The following is a 16,056-nucleotide window of genomic DNA, read 5'->3' as shown; positions in this document are numbered from 1 at the left end:
AAATTTTCTATATATGTTTTAGATAAAATCAAAATATTTTCAAAATATTTTTAGTAGTAAATTTGTGTAAAAATATAATAATATAAAATTGATTTAAAGGTAAAAATAATCTTAATTAATACAACCGCTATATTAGATTTACTCAAAGTTTGTATTGGATATTTTAAAATTTTAATTTGAATTGTATTAGAAAACATATGCCTATGAATGTGTCACACTCCAAATCAGGATGTGATGGCACGTGTCCATTTCCCACCGTACACGTCAGCCTAACCCAACCACAACGATAGAGAAGTAGAAATACGAGAATAAAAGATAATAAATAAGCGGAAGACTTTAATTAAGACTCAACACTACCCAGAATTTGGTTGTCACATGTACAAACCTCTAAATACAAAATTCGAATAAAAATATACAAGTCTCAGAGTATAGTTCTCGAATAGAACAAAACTGAAAGTAAAGATAACTCAAGGGCACGTCTGGAATGAACCGCTACCTCTCGAGTATGTCCCGAAGCTCAATCTGCTAAAGAAACTACTAAGCCGAATCTGAGAGAGAGCTGTCAAACTACACAATTGTGTAGAAGCAAGGGTGAGTACCAAAAACCACAGGTACTCGCAAGTAACTCTAAACTAAGCAAAACTAGCAGCTACAAACAACTCCTTTCAATCCCAACCGAACCACCGAAACTTTAATCTAGCAGCAAACCAACCAACCTATACTAACAGATCATATTCAACAGCCAGAACCAACAGTATATCCTCATCAACCTCATATCAACAAATAAGAGCAAGTAGATCAAATTCCACATAAGAAGGGTAAACCGATACAATCCACACATCACAGACAAAGATAAGGCAAATGCGATGCAAAATGCAATAATGATGTCATGTAGTCGTGATGCATGTTTGTCCTACGATACACATCTGTTGACGTAATCAGTCCGCGCTGAATACTCAAATCAGAACCCATGGGGGCCACACATGGACCATGTATCACCGCCGGAACCAGATCCCATCTGCATCCAAATCGCTAGCCGGAGCTAGTCTCAACTGTGTCTCATATCCATCCATCCTCATATCAGTGTCTTAGAACTCATGCAACAGATAGTTCACACATGGGATGAATAATGAATATGCACATGTCATCAATCACAATCATATCACGATCACATCATAGTATTACACATCATCTGTCTCAATCAAAACCATATCACGACCACATCATAGTATTACATATCACCTGTCTCAATCACAACTATATCACGACCACATCATAGTATTACACATCACATGTCTCAATCACAACCATATCACGACCACATCATAGTATTACACATCATTTGTCTCAACATCAATGTTTGTATCAATCATAGCCTACTCATGCTCTTCTATCCCCTCAATATCAGTTATCACATGACTTATTCAACAAATTCAAGTCACATATAACACATTTAGCTCGTTTTATTCCCCATCTTTCATTTACAACAATTTCAATCAACAAATAAAATACATCCTCAATCCCCATTAGTCCCCAACACATTAGGAAAGCAGTCGTGCGTAATCTAAGAGTTTTACAAAGTTTGGAACCCACTTGCCTTAAAACGAACTCCAAAAGTTACTTGACTTGAGCCTTTCCTTTCTGAGTATAATCTGAATCACGATAATCTATTCAAACAATTATTCACAATCACAATTCGAGTCCAATGACACCAAAATCAAGAAATTTAGGGAAAAAGGGCAAAACAGTCCAAAAGTCTCAAACCGGAAAACGATACCCAAATCTGGAAATTTTTTATGTAAAATTTTCCTTAAAGTATTTGGAAGCTAATGGTGAAAACCAATTTGAAAACGGAGTTAAAATCAATTCACAAACTCAATTTGAAGGAAAATCCACGTTCTTGAAGAAGCCTAAAATATTCGGATCCGAAACCCGACTCGAAAATGAAATATCTCTTGAAAAAAAACATCTTACCCATGCTTAGATAAGTTCAAATATGAAATTTCATCAAAAACGGAGTTAAGATCGACCTTGAAATTCTCGATTTATCAAACTTTAACTTTATCGGGAAAGTCCAAATTGTACGCGGTTAATATGATGAAAATAATCGATGAATCAATAATTTTATGTTAAAATCAGTTTGCCCATAACATAAGGATCGTAAATATACCTTTTTCATCAAAAAGGGAGTCCAAATCGATAAAACCCCAATTTTTCCCAAGAGATTTACGGATAGGGAAAAAAAACCAGATAAAGAAATTATGAGAAAAATGTCGAATTGAAGATGGAATACTAACCCTCATATTAATTCAAGAAGAAACCCGTAAGAATCACTCCATTCTGATCTCTAGAACTCCCGATATGCTCAAAATACCAAATGAACACATTATGAGATTTTATAACAGTACATGGTTGTTATGCACCAGAAAAACAGCAGTTAATCTTTCACTAAAAAGGCCGTAATTTCCTCATACGATAGTGAAATGACCCAATTCTTTTTGTAAATGTCGTAAATAATGATACGGACCTGCTCGTTCAATCGGAGCTCAATTTCATGTTCGTTTGCCCAGTCAAATATCATTTCTACTCGGTAAATAATTATTTCTTATTTGCGATAAAAGTCCAATCTCAGGTTAGCAAAATGCACCAAAATTTGCAGAACCTTCGAAATAATTTTTCGACCTTTAAAACTAATAATGAACCCTTTAGTTGACACAATTTGCTGAAATAGTGTCAAAGCATCTACGAAGCTTAAAAGCTCACCTAAAACTCATTTGGCACTTCCCGAACACAAACCAAATATGGTATTAGCTTGAAAATGACATTTCGGACTCAATGAAATCGTTGGAATTTGAATTCGAGGTCTCATTGACCCGGTATCCGATAAGGCGTCAAGAAACTAAGTTTAGGCTCAAAAACTCGAAACGCACTCGGGGCCTCTAAATATTCAACCAAGACTCATTCTAGACTTAGAATCACCCCCTGAATCCAACGGTGCCCTCAGAATTCCATTTCGAGCACCGGAACCTTGTTTGTTGACCAAAGTCAACTCTTGATCAAAATTTCACAATTTTAGCAACTTAGGACCTCAAATCTTCATTTTAACTCCAAATTTGACTCCGTAAATTCTCATAGACCCATTTCGACATTCTAAAACTGCTGGAATCGACGAAAATCCGATTTGAGTCTCGAAACTCCAAATGACTCGAAGTAGCACTTTTAACCAAACTTTAACTCTTAAAAACTCAACTTTTCTTCAATTTTCCTTCAAACCAACTTCAAAAATACAACAATTAGGACTCGGGGCAATTATCGGGAGGGGTAAAACGTTCATTTTATGAAAATTTCCAAAAATGACCTTTAGGGTCATTACATTATTCACCACTAAAAAATCATGTTCGTCCTCGAACATAAAGTAGAAGAAGGCAAAAAATACTCGACGCTATCAACCTCGAGGTGAAATTTCCGAACTCAATAATTACTACTCCAAACGAACCCATTCTTAAACCTTATCCCAAAAATCCATATAAGGATTCCCAAACCAATCTTGACAACTTAACCCTCAAAGGGTTATTTCAAACCACCGACTAACTCAAAGACTGAATCTGAATCTAAGATCTTACAACCACAACGTATTTACCATGACAAACCCCTAATCATGTAACCACGAGAGAAATTTCGGAATCAATAACCACAGAAAAATCAAGGATGAACCTAAATCAGTCACCAAGCTCTCATAACACACGAATCATCACCGACTCTAGAATAAATTCCATTCTCATTACCACATTTCTACAAGTCTGAGTCATACTAATCTGATGCATATCCATCGAGCACCCATCTTGGAATAATCACGCTTATCTAACCCACAGATAGAAATGATCAAGTATCCAACTGATGATCGACCTATCCAAGCATATAAAACCTCTAAGGATGCCACCAAAACACTGATGTAGGATCCGTAATTGTAGACAATTCCAGCAACGAAAGAACTAGGCCCACGGGCCACCTAAGCATCGAACCACACCTAGCTGAACCATGCATACAGGGGCAAGATAAATACCAAAATAGCCAAAAACTGTAGCCACATACGGTAGCCTCCCTATACCTTTCCAAAAGCAAGATGACACTTGTAGAACTTCTGAAAACCTTCCACCACCCCAATACCACATTGAACCCACTATCTCTGAATCGGCCCACCCACACAAGTATTCTATTCTGCCAAGAGAGCATGAATCGGTCCATCCGATTCACCACTAGGCATCCACCCACAAAAGTAAAAACACGTCTGAACATAGACAGAGAATCATAATCCAAAACCATGTCTGAAATGAGGTAGGTGGTCACATAAGAATATACAAAACCGAAATTGAACAACCCAAGATATCCCTTCCACGATGTCCATAACACACCTTCCCATTCGTCTGACTTCACAATCAGCCAGTCCGACCTCATAACAATCATAGACATACTCAATTTATCCATTTTCTCATACTCTTTACAATAATCCATTAAAGCCAACAATATCAATACTACCAGAACATCATAGTCACACCGGCCAGTTACTTTACCCTCAGACGGCCACTAGTTTCCAGTAATTCTTAGAAACACATCGTTGCTTCCAAAATTTTGAATTATGGTCCTTCCTCCTTCCATTGAAGCATTCCACGATCGATATGGGTCTCACCCAATCGCTAATAATCCAAGTTCTAAATGTCATAGTACCTTTTCATTGAGATAGAACTATTGAATCACGACGACTACACGCGATCCTTTACTTACCCAGCTTCAACTATTATTCAAACCATCATATCACTACTAAAAAAACAGCGTTTAGCGACGGACTATATTCCGTTGCTATATAACGACGGTTTAACTACAGAATAAATATTTTGTCGCAATAATAATAAGCAATTTTTTTTTAATTCTATAGCGACGTAATGGCGACGGATTGTATATTCCGTCACTATTTATTAGCGCGAAAAGTTGGCGCCTTAATATTTCCTACGAATTTAACAACGAAAGGGCTGCGACAAATTGAATTAATTTTGAACGACGGATTAGCAACGGAAAATTCGTCGTTACAACTTTTAGTATTTATTTATAAATTTTATATTTTGTAGCGATAGAAAAATCTGTCGTTAGTTTCCATTCTAAATAAATCAAAGATGTTTGTTAGCGACGGAATTTTATATGTCGTTAAATCCGTCGCAAAATAAAATAAAAATTTAGGGATAAGTTAGGGCACACAAAAATTCCCTCTCCATTCTACTAACAAAAGCTTTGAGCTCTCCCACTGTCTCTCTTCGGCTCTTCAACTATTCCTCTTCCCCATTCTTCAAATACGCTACTAATTGCTCTTTCACTCTCTTCAATGTGAGAAATCAATGAGTTTCTATCAATTTTCGAATTCAAAATCAAGTGAGTTGTACTAACTTTTGTATACTCTAATTTCGAGTTTATTTTTTGTATATTAAGATGTGTTCTATGGATTTGTGTTGATTTTGTTTGTGGGTTTTGGTAATCTTGAAATATGAGACAAGGGTTCTACTTGGAAGAATGATTTTGCCATAATCGAGTTACACTTTGCAATTAGGGTTTGTTTTAAGAGATTATTGATATTATAAAAGATGTCAAAACCAGATCTTAACATAATCACTTTTTGTTGTTAGTAATCAACTGTGAATAAGACTACTTTTTTGTTGTTAGTAGTCACTTTTTCTATCTGGGTTTAGCTTGAACAGCAACAGGATTCTGCGCATTATCAGGAATACATTTTGCTATGCTTGTTGGGTCTTTGAGTTCTATTTTTAACTTCTGTTTGTATTTTTCTATTTTGAAAAGTTTAGTATAGGCATCGTATAACTCGTTTTATGAGAATATATAGTGGTGTTTAAATTCTATTTTTTTTTCTATTTTAGAAGGCCTTATTGCAGCTTATGAAACATGTGTGGAGTTTTGTTTCTTCGTGAATGTGTTTGCTGCCTGTTTGTCCTAAGAACAGCTAACCAAGTAAGCTCTCTTTCTCTATCTTATTCTATTTCATTTTTCTTGGTTTGTCAAAGTCATGACTTAAAGAAAAAATGTTTATTTGTGATAGTCGATTAGTAATTTCTATATGTATTTGGTAGCTGATTCAATTATAATTTTTACGTATTGTCAAACATTGTCGAATTAAATACAAGTTAATGAAAATGGTTCAAGAAAGAGAGTTTTAGATAAGAATTAACATTATCAACTTAAAGAAGTTGTTCATAAACTAAACAAAAAATGATTTTCTATTCATACACATAATTAAAGAAATGAATAACAAACAAACAAAAAATGACATCTATTGCCATCAACTTTTTTTTGCCACACACAAGAAAGTAAATCAAGAAGAGACTAGCAAAATTTTCATCCAATCTGTACCTAAATTTCTGCAGTAAGTCAATCAAATTTTGGTGTATCTAAAGATTTTTTCCTTGCTCCATATCAAATGAAAGATTCTTCTTGAGTTCTCGTTGTCATACTCTGCTGGATTAGATACAAGTGATTGAGATCTCTGATGGTTAATCAGATTAACATGTCTTTCACAAATTTTAGATTTAATGTAAAGTATGCAAAGTTCAATTTTTCATAGCTATTAAGTAACTGCTTGTTTTCTCTGCTCTACTTCTCTGTTTCTTTTCTTTGTGCTCCTCTATTTATGTAAAGAAATTCACCTGATCAACATACAATGATATTTAAGTTTGTATTTTTTTCTTTTCCACATGGTGTTATTATAGTTTGTGGAGAATATGTGGACCTTTGCTTCTTCGTGAACGTGTTGCTGCTTATTTATCCTAAGAACAACTATATCAAGTTTACGTAAGTTCTACTTATCTCTCTTAGTTTGTTTAATATTTTGGGTTGTCCATCTTTATGCTTGATGAAACTTTCAGAAAGGTATTGATTGTGAGCAGACATGGGATAATTATGCTATGGTGGTTAATATTTCAAATGTTATACACAGATTTTGCTGACGTTGCAATCTTTCAAGGCTCTCAAATCTCGTCTTGTTCCACTAATTTCACTCGTCTTGCATCCTTCTCTTTTCATCCACCTTTTCTCAACTTTTCAGCTCCTCGGTATGATTTTTATTTGGTACTCCATTATATTTACAATCGTAACACTAGAAATTAGTTACTAGCAAGAGAAATGAAATTCAAACCACTTTCTTGATTGTTTGCAGTAATATTTGTATTATCTTTTTGGCATCACACTTTTTGTAACTTTACAATAATTAGAGTACAATACAAGTGTAGTACTTATTTTATGATCTAACTTTAGGCTTATAATTATCAAATGACTTGACGTTTAATTAGCCTAAACTAGAATTAGTAGTAGAACAAATCATCATATCATTTATGTGTAGGGATTTAAGAGAGTACACTATTTTAAAATAACATTATAGTTGGGTCAAATCATACTAAACTAACTGGACAGTGATAAAAAAGCATAAAGGAGAACTAATAAAGGTATTTCAGTATGAACCTTTCCTTGACATTGCACTTCCTGCAACTTATCATTTTCTTGTTATTGCACTTTTTGTAACTGAAGATTAATAGAATAATATATTTTAAGATAACTGGACAGTGATCAAGAACACTTATATTAACAGAAAAGGCGGCGAATGATTTAAAAAGTGCAAAGATATACTCTTTTTCATAAAGGTATTTTAATATGATCTTTTCTTTGTAGGACATCCAGATTGTATAACTTATATAAGAGAAATTTCTGATTGTCTTGATTATTCTAAAATTTATAGGAACATGAGTAATTTGAAGCGTGGTTGGATGTATGAGAGGTTGGATGGACGAGGGGGTATACTCTCCAGTTTTATAACCGGTGTGAATAACTTTATTCAGTATGCATGTTCACAAAAAAATCGTATGAGTGGTGACAACATTAAATGTCCTTGTAAAAAATGTCATAACCTTAAATACATGGATGTTGAAATGGTTAAATATCACCTTTTTCAATACGGATTTGTTGAGAACTATTTTGTTTGGAAATATCAAGGGGAAGAAGATGCTATTGATGAGATGTATTATGTTAATGATTTGCATGGTGGAACTCAACCTGAATTGGGATATGATAATCCGTACCGACAAATGGTTTTGGATGTAGCTGGTCCAAACTTTGATCAAGGTTTGAGTCGACAATTTCAAAGCAATATTGAACATAAGTCATCTCATACTTATGAAACTTCAATGGAGGAGGAGATCAATCCTTCAATAGAGGAGGCGTCTGATCTTCCAATGGAGGAGGAGCCTAATCCTGAGTCTCAAAGATTTTATGATTTACTACATGCCGCTGATGCAAAATTGTATCCCGGTTCCTCCGTCTCTCAACTTGAAGTTGTCTCTAGGATGTTAAACATTAAAATGGAGAACAACATGTCACAGAGAGGTTACAACCAAATGATGCAATTGTTGAAAGATTCTTTACCTGAAGATAACATAGTGCTTGATAACTATTATCAAACAAAGAAATTGGTGCGTAGCTTGGGTTTGCCAGTTGAGAAGATTGATTGTTGTGAATCAGGATGTATGTTATATTGGGGCGATGATGAGAACCTTACATCTTGTAAATTTTGTGGCAATCAGAGGTATAAGCGTCGTGTAGGCTCTCGTAAGCGGAAATTGGTCCCTTATAAGAAAATGTATTATTTTCCTTTGATCCCTAGATTAAAAAGATTATATGCATCTCATGCTACAGCTGTTGATATGAGATGGCATCATGAGCATACACAGGACGAAGGGGTAATGCGTCATCCATCAGACTCTGATGCTTGGAAACACTTCAATGAAACTCATACCTTTTTTGCCAATGAACCAAGAAATGTAAGATTGGGGTTATGTACGGATGGTTTCCAACCATTCAGTCAGACTGGGAGGAAATACTCTTCGTGGCCAGTGATTGTAACTCCATATAATTTACCTCCAGGAATGTGCATGAAGGAAGCGTATATGTTCTTAACTGTCATTATTCCAGGGCCAAACAATCCCAAACATAAAATTGATGTTTATCTGCAACCTCTAATAAAGGAGTTGACCTTGTTGTGGGAGACAGGTGTAGAAGCATTTGACATTTCAAAAAAGCAAAACTTTCAACTAAGGGCAGCTTTGATGTGGACTATAAGTGACTTTCCAGCATATTCTATGTTATCAGGATGGAGTACTGCGGGCAAGTTAGCTTGTCCTTATTGTATGGAAGAGACACAATCCTTTAGATTAGAACATGGTAGAAAAACATCTTGGTTTGATAGTCATAGGATGTTTCTTGACCAACATCATTCTTTCCGGAGAGATCGTAAAAACTTTTTTAAAGGCAAGACTGTCAAAAGATTTCCACCACCTTACAAAACAGGAGAGGAGATTTTGAACCAAATTTGTGACTTAGGGATAAGGAAAGTAACTAAGTTAGATGCAGAAGAGGTTAATCGAAGAATATGTAAGTCTTGTGGATGGAAAAAGCAAAGTATCTTTTGGGATTTGCCATATTGGAGTTCTAACATGATTCGACATAACCTTGATGTCATGCATATTGAGAAAAATGTCTTTGATAATGTATTTAACACGGTTCTTAATATTGTTGATAAAACCAAAGACAATTCACAATCACGTTTGGATATGGTAAACTATTGTGATCGACCTCAGTTGGCAAAGGATTCAAATGGTAAATACCCCAAAGCTGTATAAACAATAGACAAGGAAGAAAAAGCTATCTTGTTTAATTGGGTCAAAGATTTGAAATTTCCAGATGGGTATGTTTCAAATTTGGGTAGATGTCCAGACACAAATACGAAAAAGCTATATGGCATGAAAAGTCATGATTGTCACGTGTTCATGCAAAGACTTTTGCCTATTGCTTTTCGTGAATTACTTCCTAGTAATGTGTGGCAAGCACTTACAGAGTTGAGCTTATTTTTTAAAGATCTTACTTCAACCACTCTACGAGTGGATGACATGGAGAGATTAGAAGCAGATATCCCACAAATTTTGTGTAAGTTAGAACGTATATTTCCTCCAGGGTTCTTTGACTCGATGGAACATTTGCCTGTGCACCTACCATATGAAGCAAAGATCGCTGGACCTGTACAATATCGATGGATGTATCCTTTTGAAAGGTAAATGTGAAATTTTATGACAAAATTATGACAAGCATGTTATACTTGGTAATTCTAATATGATGGTACATTCATTTATTATCTATTAAGGTACCTTGGAACTCTTAAAAGGATGATTGGAAATAAAGCTAGTGTTGAGGGTTCTATTTGTGAAGCATACTTGATGACAGAGTCAACACTATTATTTTCTCATTATTTTGAACCTCATGTCATGACACGTAATCATAATGTGGACCGTAATGATGATGGTGGTATTACGGAGGATCTTGAAGGAAATCTATCAATATTCACCCATCCAGGTCGACTATGGGGAGAGACAAGAAAAAGAAATTTATCACTTGATGAAATCAAGGCCGCTCAAACTTACATATTACTAAATTGTGAAGAGGTTGAGCCATTTGTGAGGTAGTATTTAAAATTTATTTTCACCTAATATTAGAAACATATTAATATATTATGACTTTCTATTTAACTTATTTTGTATTAATGAAGTATGTACGTGCAACGTTTGCAAGAAGAATCTCCCAATTTATCACAGTGTCAGATAGATGAGAGCCTTGAGGCATATTTTTCTATATGGTTTAAGGAATACGTAAGTCTCCAACGATCATTAACTTTGATATAGTAATGTAACCTAAATTGTCTTGTGAATTTAACTAAGTCTTTTTTTAAATAGGTCCGATGCAATCATATAGAGAATAAATTCTTGCGTAGCCTTGCTCATGGACCATTAATAGGCGCTACATGTCATTCAATGTATTTTGTTAATGGATACAAATTTCATACAGAATGTTATGGTAGCGCTAGATCAACAATGAACAGTGGAGTTTGTATCTCAGATCCAAATTTTGGTGATTACTATGGACGGATAAAAGAGATTATACAAGTGGAATACCGTGAAGAACCTTTAAAGCAAACTGTCTTATTCAAGTGTGAATGGTTTGACCCAACTATAGATGTTGGTGTGAAGAAGCATAATCAATACAAATTGATTGATGTTAACCAACGTCGTCGGTATAAAAAGTATGAACCTTTTATTCTTGCAATGCAAGCAACACAAGTGTGTTATGTCCCATATCCTAGCAAGAAAAAGGAAAAGATTGATTGGTTAGCCGTATTGAAGGTTAAACCTCGTAATGTTGTGGAATTACCTGATGAGGAAGTGGCACCAACTCCAGAACTGAATGTTCCATTTCAAGTCAATGAAGTTGAAGTCCATGAGATAGATATGAATGTTTCTGTTGATGAAGAAATACTCTTACATGATTTAAATGGGGGTGTACTTGAAATGGAAGAACCCATTGATGGGTTACATCCAAAGTATCATGAAATCCCTGGAGAATCTACAGAGGAGGAGTATGAAACTGAGGAGGAGTATGAATCTGAAGAAACTGAGGAGGAGTATGAATCTGAAGAAACTGAGGAGAATGAGGAAGAATTTGAAGAAGATTTAGATAGTGACTAGTTCTTAATAACAATATGTTATTGTATCTTCAATATTTTTTGAGTGTAGTAATTTTTCATAATATTATTATTTCCTTAGTTTATGTTTTTTTAATGTAATAATATTTGAATGACTTTTTCTTCTATTCGATATGATTAAGAATTTTGTTTTGTTTATTCAACTTGAGATTTCTATTTTTTGATGTTGCCTTTTGTTTTATAGATTTTCCTTAAAATTTGGAGTTCAGCTGGTTATTCTCAACTATTGTGACTTTTTCCTCTTCTCTTCGACTGCTGCAACTAGTAAGGTAAGTTTTCGATAACTTTTTCTTTTTTGTTTTCTGTACTATTACGTATTCAGCTTCACTATCGTGGGATGAGTTACTCTTTCTTCTCATGTTCTTTTTTACTTTCTTCACTTCTTAGACGTGCTGTAGTAGCTGCAATGATATCTGTTAGTATTGTTTTTCAGTTGCATTTATTTAGTTGATTATAGTTTTCCTCCCCCTATTTTGACTTTATATGTCTGAAATTTTACTTCGAAAAGACTGTTTAGTCATCTGTTTAAAATCTGCAGGAGATTCTAGCTCTAATTTTTAGTATGTCATATGCATGAAATTTAGTAACATTTGGGCATACTGATGAACTTTATTTAAAAATAATTGATCTTTTACAAGTGTTGATCTTACAATACTTACATATTTTGAAGATATGGCTCGAGGCAGAGGTCGAGGCAGTGCAGGTCGTGTAGGAAAATCCTCAGGTCGCGGTAATTCTGCTATTCCTCCAAAAATGCCTACTTTTCCTATTCCCACAACAGTTAGTCCTCAACAAGGTGGTATAAGTTCTAATATAGGTGGGCTTGATCGTACAAATCAAGTTCAAATACTAGGACCTAGCAGTACACCACCCGTTCAAATGCCAAATCACAATAATATTCCAACCGATGTTGAATCATCTCCTATTACACCTAATGAAAGTAATCAAATAGGAGAGGGTGCATCTACTCAAAGCAGCACAATTGGTGAAGGTGAGTCCAATAATCGTGGGCAGCGGAGAACAGTTATTACTCTTACTCCTACAGGGTTAGGCCATGCTTATAGTATCATTAGTATATATATTTTTAATAAGATACATATGTATTTAAATAATGTCCTGAAATTTGTATAGATTGGAGCCTTCTTCGACATGCTCTACTTTCATAGCTAAGTCTTTCAAAAATGAACTTGATCCCAATGGAATCAATTGGAAAGGTGTCTCGCAACCTGTAAAAGATTTTTATTTTGGAGAATTCAAGGTATGTTATTTCATTATAATTGAGTTTAAGAAAGTGATAAACTTTTTATAGATATGATATTAATGTTATTACTTTACAAACTAATTTCAGAAGGAATTCTATTGGGACTCTTCAACTAATGAAAATGCAGTGAAAAGACAATCGGAGATTAAGGCATCACTACGATATAGCGATTTTATTTCCAGAATAAAAAAGAACGGAACTAATCCCGGATATGTAACTGATATTGTGTGGGAAAATTGGATGAGGCTTTGGCAAGCTCCTGAGAATGTTGCGAAGTCAGAAACAAATAAAAAAAATCGTCGTGGAGGAAGAGAAGCTGCTATCGGAACTCATACAGGTGGATCTATCTCTATTGGGGAGCATCGTAAGAAACTTGTAAGTATATATTTCACGCAATATATATTCTTCGACAAAATACATTTTCCTTATCTTCTAGTCATTACTAAAAGTCGATAGTACACAAATAGTAGAAGTGCCTCTTTTCTTTTGTTCAATTATGTTTTGGGACTGTTGTTGCAGTGCATCTGTTTTGGTGCAACATACAATTGTTATTGATGACACTTTCGATTTTTAAACTCTTAATTGTATTCTTTCTGATTGTAAATTTGGACATAAGGCGAACAAAATCAAATAGATAAATTGACATATACTTTTGCCTATTGTATAGTGTGATGAATGTCTTTAGCTAGAACTGTATGTTGGCTGGAAAAACATAAAAATGAAAGCCCCACATTATAATAGTTGGTTAGAGAAAATAAAAAGTTACAGGGAAAAATGTATAGATTTGAACTTTACATGTAAAAGCTTTGCCTGAATGTGTACAAAGATGTGAACTCTACCAAGATGGCATAAGAAAATGGAGATATATTCTGCCTGGATATTTGGCTAGCGCTAGCATGTAATATAGTAAAATTAAGAGAGAGTAGGATGTACATAGACTTTATTTATACCTTTGTGAGATAAGAGATTGTTTTCGATAAATTCTCGGCTTAAAGAAAAATATCCAACACATGAGTATAGGTACATATTAATTGTTCCAAAAAATTTCACCAGTACTACCTCTACAAGCTTATAATAGTTAGTTGCCTTAGAATCTATTTTTTATTGTAAGAGCCTTAATGGGTCTTGCTTATAGAAGAAGGGAGCTTAATATTTTAGATTGTCTTGTGACATTGCATGCAATAGATTGAATATGAATAACTTCTTATTATAGAACTTGATTTTTGAATCTGAATCTGAATCTTTTTCTTTGTCACCAAGTACTATTCTGGACAGTTTTTGGCTCGTTGTCACCGATTTTTGAATCTGAAACTTGCATAAGAAAGTTATGAAAGATATCTCAATTCTTACAAATGTTGGTTCCTTCATCTTTAGAGGCACGATTTGAATTGTTAGCATTATTTCTGCCATAGGGGCGACCTCAATTGTGGGTTCCTCACTGAAATTAAATAGACCTTTTGTGTTTATTGAAATACTTTACCTAATTATATCATATTGTTCATAACATAACTAGGGCAATTTATTTTTTTTGGGTAGGCTATTGAAAAGGGTCGAGACCCAACACCAAGTGAGCTCCATTTGCACGTCCACACACATGATCACGATGGAAAATCTTTTGTTGATGAGCGAGCACGAATTGTTCATGTAAGTAGAATTTATAAAATTATCGACTTTTGACATTCATATTCTTTTTATTTGGAGAAACTTATAGTTAGTATTCTTTATTATAATTTTAATGTCTCTACTTATTGCAGGAAAGATATGAAGAAATATTACGTGAGAAAATTGAGTCTGAATCTGATATTGATCAACGTGACGCATATTATCAAGCTGCAGGTGGAGAAAAGAAGAAAAGAATATATGGTCTTGGAACTCAAGCAAAAAGTTACTATGGACCAAATCTTTGTATCTCTTCTCAATCTGATGCTTCATCATCAATACCACCATCTGTTTCTCAATCTGCACCGATGGAAAATATGGATGAGTTCGTGAAGAAATTGATTCCTACATTGACTGATCACATGATTCCTATATTACTTGAGCGCATACGAGGTGTAACTTCTTTACCATCACATCAATCAACTGATACTCCTATTGGTGACGCATCATCAGCAACACCTATGGTGCCTAATAAGGTTGTTTCAGATGATGACCATATTTCTTCTCCCTAGCATTAGTTTTTCTTATCTGATTTTTGTTAAAGGAAAACAAATTATGCAGTAACAATTACGAGTTCTAACCATTAGTAATTGCTAGATGTTTGATACTTGGTGTAGATGTTTTGGACTTAATATTAGATGAATATATGTTTTGGTGCACGGGTTATATATGAAGTAACATTTATGTTATATGAATATTTGTTATTATTAGGATGTTTAATAATTTACATTTTCTATATATTATAAATAAATAAATAAAATGAATAGAAAGAATTATACCTACGACAAATTTAACGATGGAAATTGCGACGAATTTTGGGAATAGTTAAAGAATTAAAATTGGTGACGGATTGCGACAAATATTAATTGGTTGCCAAAAGTTTGCGACGGATTAGCGATAAATTATTTTCGTCGTAAAATTATAGGACGACGAATTCATTTATGTAATTTGCAACGAAATATATAAATCTAGCGACAAAACTTTCCGTCGCTACCATTTTACTACGGATATCATATGTCGCTAAATCGTCGCTAATCTTGCTACGGAATCAATTTTGCCGTCGCAAAGGGGTTAGCTACAAGCAAAATTATAACGGTCAACATTTCATCGCTAATCCATTGCAAATATAGTTTAGCGACGGATATATGTCTATTGGCGACGGATTTATCCGTCGCTAAACACTGTTTTTTTAGTAGTGTATATCTCATGCCGAAACTTGAAGCAGTTCTTGGTCACTCCAATAATTCTGTATACTATGAGCACACAACCTCTATTTACCATCAAGGATCTATGTAACGCGTTACAACAGTCTAGATAATTCCATAAATAGAGTTATCAACCCAGTTCAAAATCCTCAATAACCATGTAGAGCTATAAGTCCTTCTGGTTGGACACTCGTAAGCCACCTACCATAAGCTGAACAATTCAAACCAATTCAAAAACTATAGAATTCCTCATACATCAACGTTTACCACCAACACCAATACCAAGTGTTCAGAAA

At 34.4% G+C, this 16,056-nt stretch overlaps 2 protein-coding genes across 2 annotated transcripts in view; both read left to right on the top strand.

The window, feature by feature from the left end:
* LOC125823368 (uncharacterized) overlaps positions 1–11,618 on the top strand; it is a 37,072-nt gene extending 25,454 nt beyond the window's left edge. Inside the window, exons 3-8 of the mRNA XM_049502752.1 lie at positions 6,995–7,109; positions 7,790–9,702; positions 9,787–10,153; positions 10,244–10,558; positions 10,646–10,745; positions 10,830–11,618. Coding sequence (XP_049358709.1) covers positions 6,995–7,109; positions 7,790–9,702; positions 9,787–10,153; positions 10,244–10,558; positions 10,646–10,745; positions 10,830–11,618 — 3,599 coding nt within the window. The remainder of the gene's footprint in view (positions 1–6,994; positions 7,110–7,789; positions 9,703–9,786; positions 10,154–10,243; positions 10,559–10,645; positions 10,746–10,829) is intronic.
* Positions 11,619–12,307: 689 nt separating this feature from the next.
* On the top strand, positions 12,308–15,067 carry LOC125823367 (uncharacterized). Its single transcript, XM_049502751.1, has 5 exons — positions 12,308–12,681; positions 12,767–12,893; positions 12,984–13,271; positions 14,433–14,540; positions 14,651–15,067. The coding sequence occupies exons 1-5, from the start codon at positions 12,308–12,310 to the stop codon at positions 15,065–15,067; spliced, it is 1,314 nt and encodes a 437-aa protein (XP_049358708.1).
* Positions 15,068–16,056: the final 989 nt, after the last annotated feature.

Source organism: Solanum verrucosum, unplaced genomic scaffold (assembly GCF_900185275.1).
Source record: "Solanum verrucosum unplaced genomic scaffold, falcon-dt-bn FXZP01000095.1, whole genome shotgun sequence".
NCBI lineage: Eukaryota > Viridiplantae > Streptophyta > Magnoliopsida > Solanales > Solanaceae > Solanum > Solanum verrucosum.
The sequence above is the reverse complement of the archived record's forward strand: the minus strand, read 5'-3'. Positions and strand labels throughout refer to the sequence as shown.